Raw genomic sequence first — 20167 nt, 5'->3', positions numbered from 1 at the left:
AATTTTTTAGGGGTATCCTATTTCGACACACTATTTAATTTGTACCGAATTATGTAAGATTTTTTGCATGTCTAACCACTTTGAAACAAATTTCAATATGCGGTGTCTGAAGTTCCATATGCTTAATATCCAGTTCAGACTGAATGGTGCAACAAGACGAAAAGAATATTTCAACACTTTCTCAATGAGTTTGACTTCAATTAGCCCATATGAAATTTTTCCAATGGAAGAATTATGACCAAGAAGTGAAATATTTGTGCTCATCTGCAACATTTGCTGCATGACAAGCTAGAAAGTGCTTAAAGCACCAAATGTATGATATGAGTAGGTCACAAGCATGCAAAACCACCACTTCATGACAACAAAGCATAAATTCACACACTGTATTTCTTACAACTTCATTATCCTAATTGAAAACTTGTTAGTGACAATGAATACTCTTAAATTCACTTGGGCTTTTGCATCTCTTCTTCTTATTATTTTTACATTGTTCCCAATAGCAACATGTCATTTGCCACAATGTTCATTTGAGGGGATAAACTTGGAAAAATGCATGGATCAAGGCAAAAGTACTCCAACATCTTTTAATTCTTGTTGCAATGCACTCAATCAAGTGATTCAAGCAGGATATTATTGCTTGTGTGCAATATTAGGCTCTTCTAGTCCTCTTGTAAAAGCCTCACTTGTGCTGCCTTTGTCTAATTGCTTCATCGCAATACCTCCATTGACACAATGCCAAGGTAAATAAGACAATCTTGATTCCAACTTCTTTGAATCATATGTTATTATCTCCCTTCGTCCAGTTTATGTGGCATAGTTTAACTCAGTGCGGATTTTTAGAAAGAAATGACGATTTTAAAACTTGTGATTTTAGACATGTTATAACATTTGTATCAGCAATGGCAGAGCCAAAGATTTATACAAAGGGATTTTAAAAGATAGTCCAATGTCACTGAGGATTTGAACCCCTGATTGAAGCAATTTTTGAACTCCCTTTGCCATTAACTAAAACATTCTTGTATCAAAGGATTCAACAGTTTATATATAACGAAAAAACTCATGTTTCCCCTCTATTTGGATAGTGTAATTTGTCGACAAAACATGATTCAATTGAGCCCTCTTATTCCTACCCAGTGTTTTAAAAGGCGTTTTTGAGGCGAGCCTCGGGGCGAGCCCCGGGGCGGGGCGTACCAAAAATGCCTCGGGGCGATGGGTCGGGGCGCAAGTCCCCAAAGGCGTACGCCCAGCAATTTGGGGCGTACGCCCAGGCGTTTGGGGCGAGTTTTTTTTTTATTGGGGCGTAAGCCTAGGCGTTTGGGGCGAGTTTTTTTTTGTTGGGGCGTAAGTCCAGAAAACTTCTTCAAACTAAAACGAAATTTGTTAAATAAGTCCTTAGTATAATGCCCAAATTTTCAAAAGTCAACATGTAATTACTCAAATATTTTAAAAAGGAACTGAAACATTAAATTTAAAAGTCAAGACCTTTTTTTATTGCTAGAATGCCTAATATATGTTCTTTTCCAATTATTTATCTTGTCTTCTACTATCTCAAAAAAGTAACGAGCAGTCACTTATACTTGTAAGTACGTATAATAGATTGTTCTAATTAGTTTTTTTGTGGGGGTGGAGTATGTATATGTGTGTGTATATATATATATATATATATCACTTATTTATTGTTTTCTTCAATTTTTTACGTTATTTAACCAATTTAAAAGTATTTATTATAATTATATCATTTTATAAAATACTAAAAATTAAAGTCCCATGAGGCTTACGCCTCGTGCCTCGGGGCTTACGCCTCGCTGAGGCAGACATAAAACGCCTCGCCTTACGCCCCCGCCTTTTAAAACACTGTTCCTACCTAGCTCTGCTTTGTTTGTGTCATTGTGTGGCTATAAAACTTTTAAAACTTATTGAAGATAACAAGTTTCAAAAGTTTTATAGCCCCAAAAATGTTATGATATGTTTAAGACTACAAGTTTTAAAAGTCTTCCTTTCTTTTTTAAATTTCCAGTCAAACTATGCCACAAATGGCTTAATAACTAGATAGTCCCTTAAACTCGACATGATTTGTAAGTTAAACACTTTAACTCAGCTAGTGATCAGATAGACACCTCACTTGGTAAAAATGTGTCTCTTAAACACTCAAGTCAACAAATCCAAGGGCGTGAGATTCACTGGTGATGTGTCATGAAAGAATAGGACAGAGACACGTGTCATGAGAAAGAGAGAATTTTGGTCCCACCCCTACTCCAGGCAACCCCTTTTTGATCTTCTTCTTCGTTCCAGTAAAGAACCAACCAAACTTTACCTTCATTCTTCATTATTTGCTTCTGCAAATTCACATAAAGCTGTTAGCTATAGCAATGAATGGGTATTTTATTCTTCTTCCAACAATACGCTTCATATATCTATTCAGTTTCTCTCTCTTAACCATCGCCCATTTCCACTCTCTCTATCTTCTTCTCTCTGTTTTTCTATCTCCTTCAAATACTTCTAGCATGGAAAAGTATAGGATTTCTTTTGTTTTGCTTTATTAACTGATATATGAAGACCTAAAGTAAACAGCTTTTCGGTAATTTCTATAGTTATATCACTAATACATCCCTGCATCTTTTTACTAACTAGGAGAGCAATGCAAATTTTCAAGATCAAGAATATTGCTCTAAGTGAAATGTAAAAACAGAAATTACAAAATCCTTCGATCAAGTCCTGCTAAGCCTGAACTTTGACATTTTAAAGTTGGCTCTGTTTATTAATACCTCCAAAGCTTTCGAATGATACTTTGGCCTTTATTTAGTTCATTGTGTGGTCAAACAAATATGAAGGTCACGAGATAAAAGTGAATGCATATTTTTTTTTTTATATAAAAACAGGACTTCATATGAGATTTTAATCTTCTGGTGTATTGTTTAGATATGGAGAAGAGAGTTATGCTAGAGCTTTTCTTTTAACAACAATGGTGAAGATGAGGGTAACTTTTGTGTTATAAAATATTTTTACTCCTAAGTTGACTCGACAACTTTAAAATAGCAGTCTCACGCGTCCAATAATGAACAAAACAACACTCTGGCTGCCACGTAGGACTCGTGTTTAAAAGACACGTTTTTACCAAGTTGACGTATCCATCTGGTCACTAGCTAAGTTAAAATGTCTAGCTTACAAATCATGTTAAGTTTAAGGGGCTACCTAGGTATTAAGCCGCCACAAATTGAAACACAGGAACACTACCATTTATTCATGTACTTTGTTTATTCTTTGACAAAGCTTTATAGCAAGGTGTCAAGTTTTGGGGCTAATTTCTTTTGTTTTTCAATGTAACTTCTTTTGTAGCATTTGAAGCAATGGTTCCTCCTGTACAAGAAATGAAGCCACCACCAAGTAGACCAATACCAGTTTTTTTGCCTCCAAAAGAGCCACCACCGTCACCAGTACCATCTGTGCCAAAGGACTTGGTGTTGCCATTGCCACCAAACATGGATGATATTCCAGTTCTAAATTCTACTAGACATCATCATAATGTTACAATTCAGTCACCAGAATTGAAAATTCCTTGTAAGGAAGGATATTTGACTTCATTTGGTGGAGATAGCAGGAAAATTATGTTGTACGCAAGGGTCGTTGTGCTCATAGTGTCAACACTTTATGTAATGCTTATAACATGATGAAATTCATTGCATGTTTTCCAAATAATGGAACTCTTAAATTATGAATTTGATTAATCTGTTGGACTCCTTTTCTCAAATCTTTGTATCAACAATATTAATCCAAAAAAAGAGCCTGGAAGGTATTAAGCAGGCAAAGAACAATGGAAAATAAAAGTTAGAGGGAGCCATATATGGCTTTACTTTCGTAGAGAAAAATTGGTTGCATACATCCACTTACTATTTAAACAGAAACATAACCCTATTTTTGAACTTTCGTACGTGCTAAACATTACTCCCTGTTCCAGTAAAAACATGACTCATTTCTAACTCTACAAATAATTTAATTTAGACTTCTTATTTATTTAAATTTTTAATGAGAAGTTTTTATATTTACATATATATAATATGACATGTTTAAGATAACAAGTTTTTCAAAATTTATAACCACACAATATTATGGCATATTTAAGACTATAATTTTTTTTAAATCATATCTTTCTTAAACTCTATGGTCAATTAAATATGTTCACATAAATTAAAACATAAGTACAATTCTCCGAAGCATTCTCTTTTAAAATTCTGATACGAGTGCTTTCTCCCTTAATGACCTTATACGGCATAAATTTGAATTTTTTTAGAATTCTAATACCAATACCGACACCAAATGAGAAAAAAAAATATACTCTTCGTTTGATGGACAAGTCACGCAACCCCCAACCCAATCCCCCAAATCCCCTCCTTTCGAATTTCAAATTAAACTCTATAGATGAACTTCACTAGTACATTCGACTTTCTTAGCTCCCTTGTCGACCAAAGAAAGTGGGTCAGTTGACCCTTCTTCTGAGAGCTTGTGGTAAATAAGAAGACCACATCACCCTGCTCAGTCACAAAACCAGCCAAATTAGTCCACGTGAATAAGTTGCTTTTGAGGCCCAGACTTTACTTACGTGGATCCAAAAATATCCATCCCTTTTTTTCCATGCCGATAGGCTATGGACCTATAAATGCACCACCTAACTCCTCAATAACATTATTCAATTCAACTGACTTCATAATCCACCTTTCTTATTCTCATCAAATCTTATCGGGTCTGTTTTTTGTTAAGAGAAGGAGAAAACTATATTGTAGTTTTTTTGAGTGTTAAATTAGTTAACAGATAAATGGCAACTTGTGGGGGCATGCAGTCCATGATATTGGGAACTCCAGTTTCAAATTTCTCTAAAAAGAATCAGTTGGTTCCTTGCTGTTATTTTTCACAACATCAGAGGAATTCTGGTCTCCGTGTTAAGTGTATGTCCGAGGTAAGCTAGCCTACGTTATATACAACGACCGTATAAATATTTTCATGTTGTTATAGCAGATTACTTATCATTTTTATCAGATTACTTATTACTGTCGAAATTAAATTATAAACACTGTCAGTATAGAAAAAATTCAGTATGATTAGATTATCCAAAAGATATTCATAGTTAATCTTTTGAAAAATAACTTAGGTGACTTGTGACCAGATGGTATAAATAAATAAAAAATCGATATAATAGTGTATAACTATGTGTAATTGTACATAATGTAAACTCAGTAATGCTAAGCAAGAGATTTACTAGAAATATTTATCTGATCATGTGGATAACTTTTACATAGCCAGTACTTTTTGGGTCTTTATATAACTAGCTACTTTGAAATTAACGAAATATTGACTCTTTTTTTTTTAATAATTTGCAGAATGGTGAGAAGGACCAAACTCCAAGCACCTTGGGTGATACTGTTCCAACACCGAAACCAACACCTCCTCCTGTTGCTAAGGTCGAGATCTTCTAACTTTTTCAAAAACAATATCTTAAATTCTGACATATTTGCCAAAATTATACTCGTTCTGATTATAAATTATATAGAAGTAAAATGAAAAGGTAAAAGATAAATTATTTTTAAAAATATAAAAGTATCATTTTTCTGTTGGCAGTGGTTTTGGAACTAACTAACGTTTTACAAATCACTTTTGAGATAATTGGTGGTAAATTACTTATGATAGCCAAATATTAATATATCTACTATTTTGTATAAAATATATGTATGTATATTTATTGTATATTAACTTTTGTATATATAAATATTCATTTGTCGGCTGTTATTTTGGTAGAGACAACTATAGTGCAAAAATCTTGGCAGTGTTAGCGTAGTGACTTAAATTCTTTTTATTGTGATGGAAATTTTATGTAATTAACATTTCTATCATTTACCATCTAAAGTTGTGGCATAAAATTCCTCCATCCTTAATAAGAGATCTCTAATTCGAACATTGTTCCTTTATAAACAAACAGCCCAGCACCAATTTCAGGGACGTGTTCGCCTTCAGTGGACCAGCACCAGAGCGTATCAACGGCAGGCTGGCAATGATCGGATTTGTCGCCGCCATTGGCGCTGAACTCGCCACTGGCTGCGACATATTCGCTCAGCTATCGAGCGGCGGTTTCTCTTGGTTCTTGGGGACAAGTGCATTGCTCACATTGGCTTCTATTATTCCTCTATTTCAAGGTGTTAGTGCTGAGAAAAAGTCTAATGGGATAATGACAGCTGATGCTGAGATGTGGAACGGAAGATTTGCTATGCTGGGATTAGTTGCTTTGGCTTTTACTGAGTATGTTAAAGGGGGTGCCCTTATCTAAGTGTGAATTTTTTAACCGTCTACCTTTGATGTAATCTATTGATTATATATATACTACAAGTGTTGATGTTAACATATTAGAGTGGGAAATGTATGTAAAAATATTTGTTTGGTGTAGTTTTTATTTCTTGAAATGCTCGGAACTCAGTCCATAAGAATAGGAGGCGAAGAGGGGCTAACCTGAACGTTGACATGTGTTTGGTCAGTGATAACCACCTGATCTACAACAAGTTGATTGTTTTTACATATCAGTGCAACTCATGAAAAAGCATCAGTACTTGTGTCGAACATGTCAGTGAAGTTAATAAGTCCGATCGTTGAAAATGATTTGTCATTCTAGTTTCAGTTAAGGCAGATTATGGGGATGGGATTGACCTATTCAACCAATTCATGTTCTTCCAAACTTTAGGTTGTTATTACGGCCGCAGTAGTTCTATTATCTTCATTGGGGTGTTAGATTGAAACCTTAAGCTCCCTCTGGAAATGTCATTGATTACTGGAGGAAGCCGAAGGATTTAATTTAAAACCCCAATGAAGTTCCTTCTTTGGAACTACCACGAATGTAATATAACCCAATGTCCAGGAGATACTTCAGTTCACTAGTTGAATGAAACAAGGCATCTATAATAGAGTCCGGGACCAAAATGCTCTAAAAAAAATCACTTTGAATCAAAATATCCCAATCAAAAAAAAAATATTACAAAACTACCTTTAGCGCAACAATTTACTGCGCTAAAGCAGTTCACGAAGACGGAGCCGTTAACTGCTTTAGCGCAGTATTTTACTGCGTTATAGAAGTTGTTAAAAAATATATATATAACGCAGTAAAATACTGCATTATCTAAACAGTAACAAAAAAAAAAAATTGGCCAACTTTATTTTTTGAAACACTTAGTGTTTTTTCATATTTTGACCAATGATTAGTCGTGTGTCAAGACTCTGAAACGTCAATATTTTATATAGAACTTGATATTTTTTTCTGCGTACAATAATATAGGTTCAATACATCAAGGATACGTAAACGTTCGGATCTTCATTTTAGGGGTTGAAAAGGTGCCCGAAGTAAGTTTTGTTTGTAAACTTTAGGTTTAAGTGTTATATATACATAGACGTCCATTTTTGTTTGAAGACTTATTATCATTAGCTTAAAGTTTTTTATTTTTAGGGTTTAGATTTAATTGTGTTATTTTTTAAAGCGTAACTTTATTTCGAATATACGCGATTTTTTGCGCTCGGACGTCTGATTTACGCGATTTTTTTTTGCAACATATTCGAAAGAAAGTTACGCATTGAAAAATAATCACTTAAGGAACACGTGTTTTTTTCCATAAAAAAATCTCAACAGCTTATTTTAATAAATCTTTTCTTTGCAACCAACACTTGGTGTTTTTTCCATAATTTGACCAACTATTAGTCGTGTGTCAAGACTCCGAAATGTCAATATTTTATATAGAATCTGATATTTTTTTCTGCATACTATAATGTAGGCTCAATACATCAAGGATACGTAAACGTTCGGATCGTCGTTTTAGGGGTTGAAAAGGTACCCGAAGTAAGTTTTGTTTAAGGTTTAAGTGTTTTATTTTTTAAGATTTTGATTTAAGCGTGTTATTTTTTAATCAAGACATAACTTTATTTTGAATATAAATATAATTCTAAATAATATAGGGAGAAAAACTAGTTATAAAGTGGTCAAACTTTAGATGGTCATAACTTTGCGCTCGGACGTCCGTTTTAAGCGGGTTTTTTTCTAAACTTGCGTATTTTTCTGAGATCTATGCGGACGAACTGCCGCAAGGCGGTTTGGCCGAGCCGATTTTTAAAAAAACACCTTTTGTCCCATTCAATTTCAATTTTCTCCCAAATTGGCGTGAAGTTTTCAGTTTTATTTACTCATAAGATGATGATACGCAATAGATTTCAACGTAAAAATCTCGGGGTAATGTAGCTGTGAATGTCAATTTCACTTCTGCGATTTCAATTTTTAAAAATAAAGCTGACTAATTTTCTCGACATATAAAGTTGACTAAAATAACCTTACAGTCAAACACTAAGTTTTTTCAAACAAAACGTACTTCGGGCACCTTTTCAACCCCTAAAATGACGATCCGAACATATACGTATCCTTGATGTATTGAACCTACATTATTGTACGCAAAAAAAAAATATCAGGTTCTATATAAAATATTGACGTTTCGGAGTCTTGACACACGACTAATCGTTGGTCAAAGTATGAAAAAACACACTAAGTGTTGCAAAAAAAAAAAAATTGCCATTTGTTTTTTTTAGTGCTCGCTATTTTACTGCGATAAACAAACAAAAAATATATATATTCTTTAGCGCAGTAAAATACTGCGCTAAAGCAGTTAAAAACCTTTTGGAAACGGCTTTATTTTCAATAAATCTAAACCCTAAAAATAAAAAACCTTAAGCTAATGACAACAAGTCTTCAAACAAAAATGGACGTCTATGTATATAAAACACTTAAACCTAAAGCTTACAAACAAAACTTACTTGGAGTACCTTTTCAACCCCTAAAATGCCGATCCAAACGTTTACGTATCCTTGATGTATTGAGCCTACATTATTGTACGCAGAAAAAAATATCATGTTTTATATAAATATTGATGTTTCGGAGTCTTGACACACGACTAATCATTGGTCAAAGTACAGAAGAAAAAAACACTAAGTGTTTCAAAAAATAAAATTGGCCAATTTTTTTTTTTTTGGTACTGTTTCTATAACGCAGTATTTTACTGCGTTATAGATTTTTTTTTTTTGAAAGCTTCTATAACGCAGTAAAATACTGCGCTAAAGCAGTTAACGGCTCCGTCTCCGTGAACTGCTTTAGCGCAGTAAATTACTGCGCTAAAGGTAGTTTTGTAACTTTTTTTTTTATTGAGGTATTTTGGTTGAAAGTGATTTTTTTGGGGGCATTTTGGTTCCGGACTCTCTATAATATGCCTAGCTGAAACCAAAATGACAAATCATTTTACACTAACCCGTACAACATAAGTGCTAATGGTTTTTCATGTGCAATTGTCCTGACATGGAAAAGCAACAAGCTTATTGTAGTAGATACAATGGCTATCACTGACCAGGAAATACATGTCAACATTCATGTTAGGCCCTATTCGCTTTGTTGGATGCTTTAGTTAGTATACGCCAGTCGTGTTAGGAGTAGTTGTGTTGGCTATCACTATATTAAAGAGATTGCCCTTCTCCAAGTGTGAATATTGTAAACATCTCCATTTTTACGTAGTTTATCGATTATGATGCAATGTAATTTTGTTAACACGGTAAAGAGTATAACTATTTGTCAAAATGTTAAAATGACCAGCTCGGAACTTAGGTCATAAAGAACACAGGGGCTAACCTGTATTTCCTGGTCAGTATGCTTGGAATTCAGATGTTTCACATAGCACGGTCATGGGTGAAATGCAGTATGCTTGATGTTAAAGCCACTCTGCTTGAACGCAACTACATTGAAACAACATCTGATATCACTGCTCATATACATGTCTATCAGTCTAAATATTTCATACTTTTAAGACAGCAGATTTTACAATGTTTAGCCCAACACGAATTGTTCAAGAAAAAAGGCAGTTTATTGTATCACATTATATATGAAATGCCAAGGCATTGCTGTGAAACATGTCATACCTAACAAAAGGAGAATATAGTTCAAATTTAAATTGTCACAGCAAACTGCAGTCCATAGTCCACATCGACTAATATCGATCATGACCAGAATTTCTTTCGATTATCCAAAAAGATAAGGCACAGAAAGTAGCTGAAAGAAGCTTGAATTCAAATGCGAGTCTCAAGATAGAACTACAAATCAACTTCAGACCAATTGATCCAATTCCATTCACAAAAAATTCTGAGTTGTATATCGGATTGCAAATTGACATCCAAATTGATCTAATTCATTCACATCACAAAAACTTTCCGAGTTGTATATCATGACAGCACCCAGCGCCATTGAATTCAAAATTATCAAAACAAAAGCCATTTCTACAGACAGCTATGAAGTGGTTTACTCCAAATCGTTTTCAAAACTAGAAGTTGATTGATTCTAAAACTCTTGAGATGCAGAGCCGATATCTCCCTTGCCTGATCCAGCCTTTTTAGGCAATAGATTCTGGTGAATATTGGGCAGGACACCTCCATTAGCAATAGTAACATGACCTAAAAGCTTGCTCAGCTCCTCATCATTCCTCACAGCCAACTGAATATGCCTCGGCACTATACGATTTTTCTTGTTATCCCTTGCTGCATTCCCAGCCAACTCCAGCACCTACATCAAACAACTATAATAATTTAGACTCTTGAGATAGTACAATTTTATCACATCAAAATATCCAACTCCAGCATCAGTCTTCGGTTATTCATCAAATGTTTGACACAATCCATTACGAAATATCTTTATCTGATCAATAACATAAATTAATCATAGAATCCTAGCAGTAACTCGTTAACAAAGTTTATACACCCACAATCACAACAGATTAAGAGCAAACAAAATCTCCATAGCATAAATAAATATCAAAGCTCTAAACTGACAAATAGATGAATTCACAAGTCAGATGAAACCAAATCATTTAAGTTTAAATACAATCGGCCAAATCAAGTAAACATCTTTATAGGCTCATCAAATTTTTGTCACAATCCATTATCAAAATATCTTACCCAACTATAAACTTGAATCGATCACACAAATACCATTTTAAATAACAAAACAGAAAACTGTCTAATAGATGAATTCAGAAGTCAAATGAAACCAAATTAATCAGTGCAACCGCTCCAGTTTATGTCACGTAATTTGGAGTAAATCTGAATTCAATCGACCAAGTCAAGCAGAAATCACATATATTGAAGTAAATTTGAATTCAATCGACCAAGTCATGTAAAAAAAACCACATAAATCAGAGTAACTTTGAACTCAATCGACCAAAATCAAGTAAAAGGTCACATAAATTGGACTACATTTGAATTCAATTGACCAAATCAAGTAAAAATCACACAAAACTGGAGCAAATTTGAACTCAATCCACCAAAATCAACTTAAAAAATCACATAAGTTGGAGCAAGTTCGAATTTGATCGACCAACTCAAGCATAAAATCACATAAACTGCAGTAAATTTGAACTCAATCGACCAACTCAAGCATATTATAGTGAATTTGAATTCAATTGGCCAAATCAAGTAAATTTGAATTCAATTGACCAAATCAAGTAAGAAAAAGTCACATAAAAGTAAATTTGAATTCAATCTACCAAAATCAAGTAAAACAAATCACATAAATTCAAGTTTAATGTGAACTCAATTAACCAAAACAATCGCACGAAATTGGAATAAATTTGAATTCAATAGAACAAATCAAGTACAGCACCAACACATTCAGCAGATCTAAAACCGCGAGTCCCAAGTCTTATAATCACAACTGTTATGTTATAACATGTTTAAAACCACAAATATCAAAACTATTCCAGATCCAAACCATATCACATAAATTGGAGCAAATTTGAATTCAATCGACCAAAAACAAGTGAAAAAAAATGTCACATCTCAACATCTTTTGAGACACTTTGATTACAATTTTAAAGACCTAGACACTGATTATGATGCCTTAGGCTTCCCTCTACCGGCATGCCATCGCCCTTGCCTTATCCTTTGCCTTATCCTCCACCGGAACTCATTTCTTTCCAATGAAACAGAAAATCTAAGCCTAACCTCTCAATTTGTGTAGAATAGTGGAGCAGAAATGTATGAGGAATAAAGTACCGATATTATATATATATATATCGAGTTAAATAAATAGACTAAGAGCCCGTTTGGATTGGCTTATAAGCTGTTTTCAGCTTTTTTGAGTGTTTGGCTGGCCAGCTTAAAGTCATTTTGTGCTTAAAATAAGCCTAAAAAAATAATTGGGTCCATTTAACTTAGCTTATCTAAAGCAGCTTATAAGCTGAAAACAGTTTATAAGCCAAAAAAAAAAAAAGTTAGATTACCCCAACTTATTTTTTTAGCTTATAAGCATAAGCCGATCCAAACAGGCTCTAAATTAAGTAAAAAATCACAATAATTACCTCACTAGCGAGGTAAATTGGAGTAAATTTGAATTATCGACCAAATCAAGTAAAAATAACAATAATTACCTCAATAGCGAGGTAAATTGGAGTAAATTTGAATTCAATCAACCAAATCAAGTTAAATCACATAAATTGAAGTAAATTTGAATTCAATCGAACAAATCAAGCATAAAATCACATAAATTGGAGTAAATTCAAACTCAATATACCAAAACAAGTAAAAACTCACACACATATACTAAATTTGAGCTCAATTGACCAAATCAAGTAAAAATCACATCAATTCGAGTTAAATTTGAACTCAATTGACCAAATCAACTAAAAATCACATAAATTTGAGTTAAATTTGAACTCAATTGACCAAAATCAACTAAAAACCGCATAAATTGTAGTAAATTTGAACTAAATCAACCAACTCAAGCATAAAATCACATAAACTGAAATAAATTTGAACTCAATCCATTAGAATCAAATAAATTTGAGCAAATTTGAACTCAATCGACTAAAATCACACAAATCAACTAATTTTAAATTCAATAAACCAGATCAAGCATAAAATCACATAAACTGGAATAAATTTGAACTCAATCCATTAGAATCAAATAAATTTGAGCAAATTTGAACTCAATCGACTAAAATCACACAAATCAACTAATTTTAAATTCAATAGACCAGATCAAGTATAAAATTACCTCAGCTGCTAGGTATTCGAGTACAGCAGATAAATAAACAGGAGCACCAGCACCAACACGTTCAGCATATTTCCCATTTTTAAGAAAACGTGCAATCCTACCAACAGGAAATTGTAGACCCGCTTTTGAAGACCTAGACACTGATTTTGCTGCCTTAGGTTTCCCTCTACCGCCGCCGCCGCCGCCCTTGCCGGATCCTCCACCGGAACTCATTTTATTAGTTTCCGATGAAAAAGAAAACCCTAAACCTAGCTATTGATTTGTGTAGAAGAATTGAGAAGGAGAGTACGGAAATATATATAGGAGGAAATGCTGTGTTCTGATTGGTGGATATGCGTGGCGGTGGGCCTACATGTTTTGGGAATTGCGCGGGAGATTAATCTAGAAATGTTAGAATGGCGCTCTTTTGTAATATTATATTTTTACTTATCTACTTTTAATTTTATACGTTCTTTAAAAATTAATAAATAAAATATGTATTTTACTATAATATCTATATTAATCAGTGTATAGTGTCATTAAATTTGAATAATAATTTAAAAATAGGTAATTAATGTTAAGGGTAAAAATAAAAAATAAAAAAAGTTTGTCTTTCTTTGATAGGATAAAGTAGACAAGTAAAATTGAAAATTTATTTTTAATATAGTTACCGAGTAAAAGTGAATGGAGGGAGTAGTTAGGGGTCGTTTGGTTTATCTATTGGAACAACATAAAATATGTGATTTGATTTCTACTACTATCTATTATTTCTACGTCGATTATTGTGTTAAACTTGTAATAGTTACAGTTCCTTTTTTCAAATTGTACTACCATGTTTTTTTATAGTATGGTTTATTCGCTACCGTTATTTTTGCTTTTATATTGCTTGTCCTTGTACCGAGGGTATACTGGAAACAACCTCTTCACGTCTCAAGGTAAGGATAAGGTCTGTGTATATGCTACCCTTTTCAAATATCATTTTGTGGGATTTCACCAGGTTTGATACTATCTAACAACGTAAAATACTGCATAATATAATACAGTGTTTGGTTGGTCCAATAAAAAGAAAATCATCCTAAATCTAAAATGTATTGTTTGCTTGTCGGTATCAAATAATATTCATATTAAATTACGTGGACTTTATATATTAATTTTTATAAGATAAAATGTGAAATAAGAATGCGTTTATTAGCTATGCAGGAAGTAAGCTAAAGCCACAAATACCCTTTTAAAGTACATGCCTCAAGTATAACAATCTCTTCATTATTAATCCTGACATAAACAATTGATACATCGTAATATGTGCATAACTAATATGTCAACCAAACGACCCCTTGGTTAAGGAGAAGATATTCACAAACAAACTGAAAAATCTAATCCAATCGAGAAAAAGTTGGCTGATTTGGCTTTCATTTTTAATTTTAAAAATCAATAAAATTTGATTTAGTTTTAATTTTTATTAAAATAATCTGGGGGACAATCAAACCGACTATATAAATACATGTTTCAATATCATAATTACACACACAACTTAGAAACACATACATAGTAGTGCAATTTTGGAATTATATCCATAATACACACGGAGTATAGTACCACAATTCTTCTACTCATTTTCTATAAAACAGTCTTTTATTACAAATTGCATCACACACTAAATAAGAGCAGAAACACATACATAACTAATGTAATTTTATACACAACCTGTTTGTGCATCATTCTCTGTAACAAATGCTTTATTACGCTCCCAAATTGCCAAACTTCCAAAACCAAACAATTTTATGATATTTTGGTTCATCAGTTCTGAAATATGCTCTAAGCACTTTCAGCAAATCCAACTTGTAGATTACCAAAGTCAAAAACAGTGTGGTATGCTCTCAAAAATACATCTCCAAGAACCCTGCACTCAAGAATTCACAAATCATTCTCGCGATATCGCGTGCAAGTGATATGACAAGGTGATAAATATGCAGATTAAGTCACTCCAAACATTTTTTATTATTACCAGAGGGGACGTCGTGGATGCACATCCAAAGCTGTAAATCCACTAAGACAGTGAGCACCGTAGTTGTCTTCGACTCTGATAACATACTATTACCAAAATCCGCACAGAATGTTAGCCCGTGAAAGATAGAGAACAGAAGCCTAAGATTAAAGGTGCTTCTAGAATGCAACATATAATGGCATGTTAAGCTCGACGGAAAAACCATCTGTGCATCCTACAGAAAGTTTGTTTAGTTAGTCGAGCTTTTTTGTGTAAGAATAAAGGTGCTTCTAGTATGCACATTGTAATAGAGGACTTATAACAGAACTTGTAGAAACCTACAAAAGTATTCTGCGTGACACCAGCTGCAGCTCAGTTTGTTGTATGTTGCAAAAAATCTTAATACAAGAAGAAGAGAATCAGATAACAACTTACTTGATCTGGAGAAAGGGAAAAAGATTTATTCCCAATAGTAATTGTGATATGTGGCAGCGAAAACACGTCACAGTTGATAAACGTTTTTCCTCGAGGATCCGGAAGCTTCTCACACAGCTTCAACACAAAATAAGAGGCATTAGATGCAAGTATATATATCTCTTACTCTCTGCATCTCATTGTATGTGACATTATTTGATTGTGTAACGAGGGTGGTAAGGCAAATTCACTTCTCAAAAGAGTTAAAGAAAATACTTAGATGGAATTATGTTGCTTGGACCCTTCAAAAATGCTTCCAGATGTGTGTTGGATCCTCTAAAAGTTGTATTCATTTTTTTAGGACCCGACACGAGTGCAACACCATTTTTGAAAGATCCGAGCAACATATTCAAATGTTTTCTTCCCTTTTTGTTGGCAAATTAAGGCTTTACCTGATTAACATATTCAAATGCTTTTTCCTTTGTTCTCTCTTTTCTAAGCTCTACTTGCATCCAGAAAACTGTCATCTCACAGAAAGAACATAAAGCGCTCTCATCATTTGGTAGCTTCTCCAATTTTGAACCTCTAGCTACCATTTGCTGGTCGTGGCTGCGTACGTTTACAATAAAAGACTTGGTTCAACGCTTTAGTCCGACATTACTTGAGGGGAATTAGGAGAGGGATTCGAAATTATAACCTCACATCAAATGAGCCGTTATGTTTACATATACCAATTCTGTTGCAAATTCTTTCAGGTTGTAACTGCAGGGACAAAGAGTAAAGCATTAGATGCGTAAAATATATGCATACAAACTTTAGGGTGGTTGAGCCAAGAATTATGTTGCTTGGCTCCTCCAAAAATGAGATCCGACACACACCTGGTAGCATTTTTGAAGGATCCAAGCAACATAGGCCACGGAAAGTTCATTTAGAATCGAGGAAAGAGCAAAAACAATGAGAAAGCAGACAAGAGCTTACCCCTGATACTAACTTTTCCCAAATCAAATTCCCATAATTCGAGAAAACAGTTTTACATTCCATACTAACAAATCCTTCTGCCCCAATAGCATGATTTATTTGAGTCAAAATAGTCTGAAATCGAGTAACTAGGTAGACGGATGAGAAAAAGAAAAACATAGCGGATAAGAACAAAAATGAGCGATTTTCGAAACACATACAGTCGGACCAGCAAGAAAAGACGTTCCAGTATCCACAATCGCTGGACAGCCACTTCTGCAAAGACCTGTGACGGGAAATAACAAAAGTTGCTTAAGCTTTTAGCTGAGATGGTCACACGCGGAGGCGGATCCGGGATTTTAATTTTATTGGTTCAATCTTTAAGGTTCTTAGAACCGAATGCATTATTTCTAAGTTATGAGTTCATATCGAGTACGTACTTATTACAAATTTAGTAATGTTTTACAAATAAATTCATGCTCCGCATAGAAAGTATAGGGTTCATACAGATACATGCATTGGATCCGACCCAGGTCACATATTCAACATAAGTGTGTAAAAATAGTACCTGTTGAATTGTTTCCAATAAAAAGATCCCCTATTTCAATCTGAAATACGTAACAAACTCTGTTCTGGTGATTAAATAAATAATAAGAAGGAAAACTAGCAACATGAATAAAACACTCTACACAGTTTAGCTACCTCCCAATAACCATTTTGAGCAACTGGGACATAAGTATGCCGGCCCCTGAAGTGCGTCCAATCCACACCTCCGAAAAGAATTTCACCCCCGACCCTAGATTTAGGATCACGATGTAGCCAGAGTGAGAAGATTGGCTGGGTAACGATACGTTGAAGCAACATATTATACCTGCCATTATCGTGCTAAATTAGTAAGATTCAGCTATCAGTTAGAGACGCAACTGGCTTCAGCTAGCCAAACATAAACAAGCAGTAGAAAATTTGGCAAAAAAGTAAGTAATATACGAAGAGAGAGATATATTTACCATACTGGCGTTACTCGTCCTGCAGCAACATCCTGAAATCCTAGTCCTAGTACTCCATCATACCGTGCATGCAAGAACGTGAAAAATCCTTCCAGTGTTACCTCAGTGAAAACCTGAAATATTTTTGTTTCAACATGTAAGTTGTAACCTTTGATGCATACAGCTTCAGATTCAAAGAATCAAGATGCGGCACCTGCTGATTTATGACAGAATTCCCAACTTTAACGTTGTCTTGGCTGAAGAATCCGTGCACTGATCTAGTGCCAAAAGGAATTTTACAATGTTTCCCTACGGTAGAAAGACAAAGTAAATGCATTAAAGATTTAACTGAACCTATGTAGTAGCCTAAAGATAATATTATATTCAATAATAAATTAGGAGTTTTAATGAATTCAATAGGCTAACTACCAATTTTTGTATATGTAGTGGATTCTCTCGATCTGTACCTTGAACGAAGATAACATGCGGTCTGCAACAAAAAAAAATGCTTACAAGGCGTTAAAAACATAATTAAGTAAATAAAGGTGTGATCGCTCTTTCTAATCGCTTAAGCTGAGATGGTCACACAACTCAAACATAGTATCGAAGCAGGCAAAATGTCTCGAGTTTAAGTCTTACCGTCCCGTGCTTGAGAGGGTGTGTTAGAGACATATTAAGTAAATAAAAATATGCTCTCTATATCTAATAGTAATAGTTTAAGTTTTTAGCTGACATAATCGCACACTTCAACATAAGCAAAACTTCTTGTGAAAACTACAACCCCATGCATGATTTTATAACGACTTACAGAGAAAATGCATTTCGAGGACGGGAGCCAAAGATTGGAACTGCCAGTATCAAAAACAACAGCAAAGTGCTGAGGGGGTGAACCGATACCAATCTCCGCGAAATACTGGACGTCCATATAGTTCTTTAGATATACAATTTCATCTTTAAGATCATCAAAATTCCTATTTGAACCCTTATGATGATATTTAACATAAATTCTTGCACCCTTTACGCTGTAAAGATCCAAAGGTCGCCTCTTTAGTCCGATCCTTATCATATTATCAGCAGACGCGTTGAAGCCAACAGCAGAGGTACTTAAATCCCATATTAGTAATGCTGCAAGAAAAACTTTGATCTCCATGCTGTCCATGATAAGTTTGTTAGCTCTACATAGAAGAACATTCTCAAAACAAAATGAAAATGTGAAAACAACTAGGAAAAAGTACTATTATTGAGCAAGCTCTACACCAGTTTCTTCCCAGACCTTTGTTCTTCAAATCAGTGTATCTTTTTATTTGGCTAAAAAAATATTTATCGAGTGAATCTTATTTACTTAAGTTTTATCCAATAAATGAGAGAATATTTTATCTGGTGAAAAGAACGGAGAGAAATATTATTTGGCGAGTTATCCCACTTTGGAATAACTCACCAAATAAGTTTCCTTTGTTTAGATAATTTGTCATGCCCCAGTATTCTAACATGATGGAAGCTAATACCTTGAAGGATCGAGTGACTTTATCTCTTGGATGAAGGACAAACTCTTCTCTATATATACAATTTGATGTGCGAAATTGGAAGAAGAATAGTTGCTTTCAATCGTGAACCAGGTCCAGGATTCGACTAACAAATAGCTATTTCATCTGATGCATTTGACTAAATATTACTCCATTAATTGGCACATAGTTTATTTAAGAGACGGGAAGACTTTGCAAAAATTCGTAAGTTGGATGACCATTTGAGAAATTCTAAAGTATAGTGCAACGTCACCTTTTCGGCCAGATGAAATGATCTAAGCTTTGGGTTAAATTGGTGATTTTGTAATGAATAAAAAGTGACTTTACTCCGTATTTAACTCAAACTGAATGACCGTCTAAGAAATTAACTCGTCAATTTGCATGGGACTTGAAAGCTAGCTAGAAAAAAGAAATGTTTTACCATAGTAGATAAAAGGGAAACAAGACTACTATTTCCATGGTGTCTCAAAAAAAATAAAAAAAATTATTGTACTCACAATTATAGTAAGCAGTTAGTACCATGGTGAAAGTAACAAACTCAAGGGCTTATGCAAAAACCAACAACGCAAGGAGACAGATGCAAAATCCCAAAATATATAAAAGGTCTGTTTTATATGTAAGCAGAAATTCACAGGCGTGATGAACAGTCATCATTTTGCAGCAAATAAGTCCAACACTCGAGGAAATAACCATGAAATTTCGTCTAATTAGTATAGATTGCTGACTGCTACACTTGGCAGTGAGCAAATATTCCGTCATTCCCATCTTTTTCAACTGAAATTCACAAAATAAGAGCAATTGATAAGTATTAAATATTTCTAAATTCTCAAACTGATATCATAAATAAATAGTTACTCCCTCCGTCTCAATTTATGTGGCACAATTGGAATTTCGAAGGCCAATCATGTTTTTCTTCGACCGGAATTTCTTATTATGCCTTTTAGAATATTCTAAGCTGTTAATTATTGTGCTTCTATAAAATCTTTTACTAGTTTCCAAATATATATTGGGACGGAGGGAATACTATCTCTTTTATTTTTGGAGAAATTCAATAATGTACAACCTAGCATACAAAATTATATTTACGTAGCCATATTTTAAATTACACCCCGTATAACCACTTTTTCATAATATATAACATTATACAATTTTATACATCTGGAGTAGACAATGTAATTACCCTGTGTAAAAGTATATAATAATGTATAAGAGGTGTTTATATCCA

The 20167-nt window shown here is 33.9% G+C and overlaps 4 protein-coding genes across 4 annotated transcripts; 2 read left to right on the top strand and 2 right to left on the bottom strand.

The window, feature by feature from the left end:
* The first annotated feature begins 80 nt into the window (after positions 1-80).
* LOC132620276 (uncharacterized) lies at positions 81-3668 on the top strand. Its single transcript, XM_060334949.1, has 2 exons — positions 81-740; positions 3337-3668. The coding sequence occupies exons 1-2, from the start codon at positions 338-340 to the stop codon at positions 3666-3668; spliced, it is 735 nt and encodes a 244-aa protein (XP_060190932.1). The 5' UTR covers positions 81-337.
* A 1007-nt stretch (positions 3669-4675) lies between these two features.
* On the top strand, positions 4676-6385 carry LOC132617767 (early light-induced protein 1, chloroplastic-like). The gene is made up of 3 exons (XM_060332842.1): positions 4676-4951; positions 5373-5453; positions 5969-6385. Exons 1-3 carry the CDS (start codon positions 4811-4813, stop codon positions 6311-6313), a joined length of 567 nt encoding a protein of 188 aa, XP_060188825.1. The 5' UTR covers positions 4676-4810; the 3' UTR covers positions 6314-6385.
* Positions 6386-10102: 3717 nt separating this feature from the next.
* On the bottom strand, positions 10103-13374 carry LOC132617709 (histone H2AX-like). The gene is made up of 2 exons (XM_060332783.1): positions 13100-13374; positions 10103-10612 (listed from the first exon to the last, which is right to left on the bottom strand). The coding sequence occupies exons 1-2, from the start codon at positions 13310-13312 to the stop codon at positions 10391-10393; spliced, it is 435 nt and encodes a 144-aa protein (XP_060188766.1). The 5' UTR covers positions 13313-13374; the 3' UTR covers positions 10103-10390.
* A 1360-nt stretch (positions 13375-14734) lies between these two features.
* On the bottom strand, positions 14735-18569 carry LOC132618648 (cyprosin-like). The gene is made up of 13 exons (XM_060333670.1): positions 18228-18569; positions 17849-17909; positions 17634-17728; positions 17441-17553; positions 17136-17304; positions 17002-17041; positions 16655-16719; positions 16455-16568; positions 16174-16238; positions 15929-16085; positions 15498-15614; positions 15084-15169; positions 14735-14978 (listed from the first exon to the last, which is right to left on the bottom strand). Exons 1-13 carry the CDS (start codon positions 18567-18569, stop codon positions 14894-14896), a joined length of 1509 nt encoding a protein of 502 aa, XP_060189653.1. The 3' UTR covers positions 14735-14893.
* Between the last annotated feature and the right edge of the window lie 1598 nt (positions 18570-20167).

The sequence above is a fragment of the Lycium barbarum genome, chromosome 11, assembly GCF_019175385.1.
Source record: "Lycium barbarum isolate Lr01 chromosome 11, ASM1917538v2, whole genome shotgun sequence".
Classification (NCBI taxonomy): domain Eukaryota; kingdom Viridiplantae; phylum Streptophyta; class Magnoliopsida; order Solanales; family Solanaceae; genus Lycium; species Lycium barbarum.
The sequence above is the reverse complement of the archived record's forward strand: the minus strand, read 5'-3'. Positions and strand labels throughout refer to the sequence as shown.

What these genes read in the sequence shown, in the direction of transcription:
- LOC132617709 (XM_060332783.1), bottom strand. Translation starts at nt 13,312, where the DNA reads ATGAGTTCCGGTGGAGGATCCGGCAAGGGCGGCGGCGGCGGCGGTAGA. An exon ending in TCGAATACCTAGCAGCTGAG is followed by an intron (nt 10,613 to 13,099) that starts GTAATTTTATAC and finishes TGTTTGATGTAG; the next exon opens with GTGCTGGAGTTGGCTGGGAA.
- LOC132620276 (XM_060334949.1), top strand. Translation starts at nt 338, where the DNA reads ATGCAAAACCACCACTTCATGACAACAAAGCATAAATTCACACACTGT. An exon ending in TCCATTGACACAATGCCAAG is followed by an intron (nt 741 to 3,336) that starts GTAAATAAGACA and finishes CTTCTTTTGTAG; the next exon opens with CATTTGAAGCAATGGTTCCT.
- LOC132617767 (XM_060332842.1), top strand. Translation starts at nt 4,811, where the DNA reads ATGGCAACTTGTGGGGGCATGCAGTCCATGATATTGGGAACTCCAGTT. An exon ending in GTGTTAAGTGTATGTCCGAG is followed by an intron (nt 4,952 to 5,372) that starts GTAAGCTAGCCT and finishes AATAATTTGCAG; the next exon opens with AATGGTGAGAAGGACCAAAC. An exon ending in CACCTCCTCCTGTTGCTAAG is followed by an intron (nt 5,454 to 5,968) that starts GTCGAGATCTTC and finishes ATAAACAAACAG; the next exon opens with CCCAGCACCAATTTCAGGGA.
- LOC132618648 (XM_060333670.1), bottom strand. Translation starts at nt 18,569, where the DNA reads ATGGAGATCAAAGTTTTTCTTGCAGCATTACTAATATGGGATTTAAGT. An exon ending in CTTTTCTTGCTGGTCCGACT is followed by an intron (nt 16,569 to 16,654) that starts GTATGTGTTTCG and finishes ACTCGATTTCAG; the next exon opens with ACTATTTTGACTCAAATAAA. An exon ending in CATCCACGACGTCCCCTCTG is followed by an intron (nt 14,979 to 15,083) that starts GTAATAATAAAA and finishes TCTTGAGTGCAG; the next exon opens with GGTTCTTGGAGATGTATTTT.